This window comes from Austrofundulus limnaeus, unplaced genomic scaffold (assembly GCF_001266775.1).
Source record: "Austrofundulus limnaeus strain Quisiro unplaced genomic scaffold, Austrofundulus_limnaeus-1.0 Scaffold11, whole genome shotgun sequence".
Classification (NCBI taxonomy): Eukaryota; Metazoa; Chordata; class Actinopteri; order Cyprinodontiformes; family Rivulidae; genus Austrofundulus; species Austrofundulus limnaeus.
In genome coordinates, this window is record NW_013952413.1 from 3,301,801 (window position 1) to 3,309,540 (window position 7,740).

Here is a 7,740-nt window from a genome sequence, read left to right on the forward strand (position 1 = left end):
TGCTTGAAGCGCGTCCACCATAGACTTTGTATGTAAACCTGCTGCTGCTGACGCTGAAATCGCGTTCGGTGTGAACGCACCATTAGCCTTCAGCTTCATTCCTGCCCTTACCCCGGCCTATGTCCTGTCACCTAGCAGCCATGATGATGCTAAACAGAAGCAAAAATTGATCAAGATAACAATATTATTAATATTATAAAATAACAAAATTATCTCAAACGCAACTAACGTTTATACCACCAGATTCTTTTTGTGATTATATTCCTTTCTCTTGCTTCGTCCACCATTACAAGCAAAATAAATAAATAAATAAATAAATAAATAAATAAATAAATAAATAAATAAATAAATAAATCTGTCAGCATGCAGTGCATCATGGGATAGGGTGGGCAGAAAAGGATCCACCAGACCCATCCCTCAAACCGGGGTTAAAGGAGGATGCATTTATGGAGGATTCATTGAATTTGGACAGCGGGCATGGAGCAGTGACGTAAGTGGCCGACAAATTCGGCCTTCGGAGGATGCAGACCCTGAATCTGGACACAGCCAAGGAATTGTTTGTGGAAGGCATTGAAAGGAACTGTGGAGTTCAAACCACTCTGAGAGTGAGTGTGACTTTGTGCCAAAAATCCTGACTTGCTATACAGGGATTGGATCTCCTAAAAATATATTCTATCCTAAATAAATAGATATAGATACCCCCAGTGCCTCCACAGAATGCTTTGGGGAATAGAGTCATAAGTCTAGAGTGACAAAATATATGTAGACTGATGCATCATAGTCCCATGAACACCTTAGTAAMCCTGCACAGGTCTGATCTGGTCAAGATCTGGTCCATTGTTCCACCACTGGTACAAAGGCTACACATACTGAATCAGTCAGAGCCTCCCTTCCAACACCCTGCAGTAAATGGATTTTAGCCAACACATAAAATGGCTATTACTTAGTTTTACAGGTATTGAGATATTGTGATAGTAATTGAGTAAATTTTAACACATCCTCTGAGAGGTAACATCTCAGAGGACAAGATTTTACATGAGATTGAGCATATCATCATTTACAAGGATTGACCAAAAACTTCATTACCTCTCAGCACAAGATGATCCTAAAATTCTGGCATGAAAGGCAGTGGGTGCATTTCTTCAAGTTCTTTAATAAACATTAATGGATTTAAGCTTTCCTGCAGTTTATGTGTGGCCTAAAAGACTACATGTATGTTACCTCCTGGCCAATGGCATCAGATGTCAGCTGGTTGTGGTGCAAGAAGAGCCACACCAGGTTGGTTGCATTAACCAGGGCTGAGTCAGGCAGAGCTGTGATGGCGTTGTTTTGGAGGTACAGGTACTTGATGCGGGAGGGGATGGAGGGCATAGCTGTTAGGCCCCTCCCATCACAGTACATGGCTATGGGGAAGGTGGGGGGACAGTCACACTCATCAGGGCAGGTCACTCCTGTGGCAGCTGCCTGCAGGGAGCCAAGGTATTGTTCCTGGTAGTAGTGCCGATGAAACAGCCAGCCTAAAGGGTCCTGTCCATTTGAGAGGGGAAGCAGGGCACACAAAAGGAGCACAGCCTCCAGACGTGGATTCATTTTCACACAGTTCTTCTCTGGTGTCTGAAAAAAAATCAGTATTTAGGTAAAAAGAGAAAAAACTGTTCAATTCACTGACAGAGAATATTTTCAAACAATCACAGGTTTGAGTAATTGATAAAAGTAATATTTATGATGTGTTTCTCTGAGGATTTGAGGATTTTCTTCTGAGATCATGTTATTTTTCATAATGCCCTGATACATCTCAATAATAAAGGTAGAAAAATCTACAGGACATTTTGAACCATTTTAGCTCAAACTAGTCCAGGTGTTTGAGCAAACAGCAAGAAAGAAGACGGACTACAAGAACCACCTGAGATCTGACCTCCATTGCAGAGTGGCATCTTTGTAAGAGCCTGTAAATTATATCTTCTGTCGGCGGGCACTGGGCAAGCACGATCCTCCAGAGAGCACAGACCCAGCTACTGAACGAATGAGGAAGACAAACCAACTTCACTGCTGATTGAAGCTTCAGAAGCCAAAGAACACATCTGACAAAAATTAACAACACATCTAGATCAGACCACATTCCAGCAAGTAATGGATTTTACAGAAAAGGTATGCTTATCTCAACAAATCAAGTCCAAGATCCAAATCAACAGAAGTATACCTTACTGGTAACCCGTCAATCCCTTCGCAATCCCAACAACTCACAGAATGATGGAAAACACATCGAAACACAAGCACATGCCAGAGATAATTTGTCTGACAGACAGCTCACCTAGCCAGGGACTGAGATTCTTAACAGGGGACAGAATTTTGCAGTGGCTCTAAGAATTCCTCTGGTCGAGATGGTCACAGCCACAGAGTCAGCCATACGCAATGACAAAATACCAGAATTTGAAGCAGAACAACTTAGGAACAAAGTTTCTGCTTGCTTCACCAATGCCAAATCACCACCTTCTAACATCAGCAGAGAAGAGAGATGATCTCACCACCCTCAGCAAGGACAAGAACATCATCATCCTCCCAGCAGACAAAGGAAGGTGCACAGTGATTATGAACCAGAAACACTACCATGAGAAGGTTATGACACTCCTCAGTGACCTAACTTCATATGAACTGCTGGAAATAAAACCAGAAAGTGGTTATGAGAAGAAGTTGATAAAGTGCCTGAACAATTTAGAGAAGGAAATAGCTTTCGACCACATTCTGTACCACAGACTGTACCCAGGTGAGACCACTCCTAGTCTGCATGGTTTACTCAAAATTCAGGATGTACCGGTAAGACCTATTGTTAGCATGATCAACTCTGTCACTTAAAATGTTTCCAAATATCTAGTGTCAGTACTTGGTCCATTAGTTGGCATTTCAGATCACCACATACAGAACACCATGGACTTTGTGAACAAGGTGAGGGATGTCATCATGGAGACGGATGAAACTATGGTCTCTTTTGATGTCACATCACTCTTTACATGCATTMCTGTTGATAAGGCGGTGGAGGTGGTCTGTGTAAGATTAAAATCAGACACCACTCTCAGCAGCAGAACCACTCTTTCCACAGAACAACTGTGTCAACTTCTGAAACTGTGCCTGGAGTCAACCTGTTTCACATATGGGGGGCAATGTTATAGGCAGAAACATGGGTGTGCTATGGGCTCCCCAGTTTCTCCTATTGTTGCAAACCTGTACATGGAGGAGGTGGAAAAGAGAGCTTTGATGTCCTTTTAAGTGACACCGCTGAGCCATTGGTTCAGGTATGTTGATGACACCTGGGTTAAAATTAAATCCCAGGAAGTCCAACATTTCACTGATCACATCAACTCTGTGGATAAATATATAAAGTTCAAGATGTAGAAAATGTCAGGTTGGTTTTCTGGACTAGGACATCTCAGTCTTTGATGGAGGATGGTTGTAAATGGACGTTATCACAAACCCACCCATACAGACCAGTATTTGCGTTTTGACCCCTTCACCCACTGAAACACAAGTGGAGTCATCACTCTGTACCACAGAGCAGACAGAGACTCCATAAACCCAGGAGCCAGGGAGAAGGAGAAGTCACAAACAACACAGGCCCTGGAACAGCTGGGTTATCCTAACTGGACTTTCTTGAATGCAGACAAACAAACAAACAAACAAACAAACAAACAAACAAACAAACAAACAAACAAACAAACAAACAAACAAACAGGATTCCAGCAAGGTATACTGTAAATGAAAACCCCAAACCCAGACCCAGACCAGTGGCTATCCTGTCTGTTATGAGAGTTTCAGAGAAACTGAGACATTTATTCTAACATGATGTCCCAGTGGCTTTTAAACCCCAAAACACATAAAGACAAAGACTGGTTCACACATAAGAACCGGTCTCCAGGCACAAACAGAGTAATGTTGTGTATACTGTTAAGTGCCAGGAGGACTGTGACATCAGGGAAACAAAGCAGCCACTGTTCAAAAAAGTATGAGCCAACACAGAAGAGCAACATAATCAGACCAGGACTCTGCAGTTTACTCTCATCTACAGACCAGCGGTCACTCTTTCAGGGATGAAGATGTTCTCATCCTTGATAGAGAGGAATGCAATTTGAGAGGAGTAAAGGAAGCTGTTTTTGTCAAGTGAAACTGTCCATTGTTCAGCAGAGGTATATGTCTTCGTGTCTAGTTGTTCCCTTCTTACAATGCAGTTACTGACCTCTGCCCTAACAGTAGTTAGGCTGATGGTCCTCTTTTGCATGTGAACACCAGTTTTGATTGTTGTCCTTAACCTGTTAGTCCACCACGTGGAAGTACTGCTTTACTGTACTGAGTTTACCTCTAAGTCCTCAGAAGGAAAAGGTCTCTTGGAGAAGAGACAGAATGTTTTTTCAACAAAGAAAATTTTTTTAGATTATTTTTCAGAAGCTCTCCTGTTGGGATTAAATGAAGAGTCAAGATTCAGACTTCGTCAGGCACATTCCAAGCTTCCCAGGGAGGCTGGATGGAGAAAAAAGAAAAAAAGAAAACACTTGGCCCTGAACTTCGATTTTTGTCTTACAAACTTTGCTCCAAGTAAGTGTGAAAGTATCAACATTTTTTTTTATTACAGGTAACTATTTAATCTAATAATTTTGCTAATTTATCCAGATGCAGTMATTTATATATATGTACACAGTATATATATTTCCAGAATAACAAACGAACTGATTTTGTTCACTTATATTATATTATCACTTATTATATTATATATTATTTTATATATTATTTGTTTATTACATATATATATATTAATTATTTCATATATGTTATTTTATATTTCTTATAAAACATTAAAACATTTTCTCAAGCTGAAACCAAAATTAGGTCATGGTTTGTTTATAGGTATGTTCATGTATGTGTTCAGCTAAGTGTTGAATAATTTGTGTTATACTGAATTTTGTTCTGTAAAACAAACAGCAACTATTTATCTTCTTAAAAAAACTCATGAAAAAGCAGATACACACACACACCCTCTTACCTGATCAGACAGACGGGCCTTGCTTGTCCTCGTCCCTGCTCTTTCAGGAATGAAGGGGGGACTCTGACAAACATTTGGTAAAAAATTATCCCCCCTCCCTGCTCTCCTCCTCATCATGCCAGCCCTGAGCCCTCACTCCACCCCTCTGTCTGTTTTGCATCTGTTTGGACCCTCCAGCCCCTCATCCAAACGCCTGCTCACCCGCCCCACTGTTGTGTTCATTTCGGCGTGGCTCGCTGTGACCCCCACATGTGAATGATGTGAGATGCAGTGAGTGTGAAGAATAGTTCCTGCCTGTGTGCCCCTCACTTCTCCCCMCTCTCTCTGAACCTGCTGTTCTCCAACACTGGACCCATCAGATGGTTTTAGCTTGTTTTTTGTGGGGGAACAGGTCATTGTTGGGACATCTTAGAAGAAAGTCAGAAACACTGGTGGGACATTTGAGTCCAAACACGACACAACAGTGTGTGAGTGTACTAGCATTTGTTACCTTGTAAAGCCAAGTTTTCCAAAACAAACTACCTTGTGAGGACCCACTGCTCCTTATGGGCCCCAACGCCTCATAAGGATGTTTAAATGCTGTTTTTGGGTGAGGGTTAGTGTTCAGGACTAAAGTATGAATTGAGTTTAGGTTAGGGTTAGTTATGTTTAGGAAAAATGAATGGAAAGTCCCTTTGAAGATAGAAAAACATAGTGTGTGTGTGTGTGGTGGGGGTGTTGTTTCTGGTGACATTTGGGGACAATTTTAAGACAAAATGCCTACATTTGGGGACAACTGGTGCATTTAGGAACAAAAGTCGAGTCCCTGTTTGGTTTAAATACCATTGGTGGGTTGGGGGTTGGGTTTAGGACCAAGGTGTGAATTGAGTTTAGGTTAGTTTTAGGGTCAGGAAGGTACCTGTGAGGTTAGCCTTAGGGTTTGTGGTCAGGGTTAGGCTGTGAAAAATAATGGAAGTCAATGCCAGGTCCTCAAAAAGATAGCTGTACCATATTGTGTGTGTGTGTCAGAGCAACCTGCTGAGCCCAACATAAAAATAGCTTTTTAACTTCACAATAATTTAGATGAATCTGACTTTTAGAGACAAAAAAATGAACTTCCAGAAATATTATGACACAAAAGCTTGTCATCACTGAACCCTCAGTGTGCACTTAAAATGTTTTTACAGAATAAAGACAAAAGTATACAAAAAGAGAACTGAACAAGAAAGTAAATAAATGCCAGTAGAAATAAGAAAAAAAAAAAACTTCTACATTTGCAGATATTAGATTTTTGCTGATGAAAATGGAGAGGAAARTACAATGTTTTTCACATATTTAATCTTCTTTCTCTTTGGGCAAACAGAACAAAGCTACAACACAAAACAGGTGAACACCTTCAATGAAAAAACATTAAATGACTTCATTTGTAAAAAAACAAATGCATCTTTCTAAAGCTGCTTCTTCTAAACCTGATTTGCATTGCATCAGACTTTTGTTTACATTTTTGGAGGATAGACTAAATCCCTGCATGCAGATGCTAATGGTGTGCAGATTGTAATTTTCTAAAGGAAACTCRGCAAACCAAACTGGAAACCAAAGATTAGAAGAATCTGAACAAACAATGCAATTTAAATTAAAGCCACATCCCAGGCATTTATTGGTTAAACGACACAAACACTTCTCTTGTTCTTCTGCGGACAGTTTGTTGGAGAAAAAAATATTTAAAGCACCTGCTTTTTATTGAACGTAATGTGAATATTGTGACGTATTGAGCAGATTTTATTTCAATCCCCACATTTTTTATGTTTTTATTTTAAGAGTATGTTTATTATATTTTTGATTGTGTTTAATAGAGTTTACCTCTCCTAATTTGTGATCAGGTCTTTTTTAATTAGGAACTAGTTTTCAATCAACCAACCTGACTTAATAAAGGTTGAGTGAATAAATAAATATGAATTTTTTAAAAATTGAAAAAATTATGCTCTAGCAGAAGATTGGCCAGAATTCAATAAATGATTGTSTGAAAAATTAACAAGCTACTATAAAACAAAACGTTTTTATTTTATTTTATACATTACCTTTTCCGTTTCTGCGCTCGTTTTATTCTTTTTGCAGACATGTTTGATGAGTTGTAGTAACACCGTTCAGGGTCTTCTTTATGTATCAAACTGTAATTTATGTGGGGTACTTTAAAGCTTTGAAGCAGGATGAATCCAAACTTTTCTCCTCAACAATCAAACATCTTGTTGAGTTAAACGGAAACACGTGGGACCATCCTCTCTGTCTGCTCTGAATGTGGGCCTCTTCCTGCCTCTGAATCTGCTTTAAACTGCACTGAGCTCCATCTGGAGCAATGGTTTTACGCTCGCTTTTATCTTTAATTCTGCGTCAGAAAGTCACAGGTCTTTAAATCTGTTTTGTCTCTTTATGTCTCTCTGCAATCCCTTCTCTCAGGATGATCTCTTACCTGTATGTCACAAGGGAAAAGGCTTGTTGGTGCAAAGTTTACCAGGAAACTGAGAAAGACAGAAATGTCACTTTTAAACACTTGTTTTCTTTTAAAGCACAGAACATGCATTTTATCAGGAAGTCTGTGCCTGAGAGTTTTATTAAATGGCTCAGTGACAACTGGAAAACTTCCTTCCTTTTCAGGGATTATGGTGAGCAAACTGCCTTCTCAGCTCCTCTCATGCACAACTCAGCAACTGGAAGGTTTGACAATATATATATAT

General features: G+C 39.8%; 1 protein-coding gene across 1 annotated transcript in view; it reads right to left on the bottom strand.

The window, feature by feature from the left end:
- fmoda (fibromodulin a) overlaps nucleotides 1-5,069 on the bottom strand; it is a gene marked incomplete at its 5' end in the record, with an annotated part of 11,001 nt that extends 5,932 nt beyond the window's left edge. The window contains 2 exon segments of the mRNA XM_014002059.1: nucleotides 1,222-1,614; nucleotides 5,030-5,069. Of these exon segments, the coding sequence (XP_013857513.1) occupies nucleotides 1,222-1,614; nucleotides 5,030-5,069 (433 nt within the window).
- Nucleotides 5,070-7,740: the final 2,671 nt, after the last annotated feature.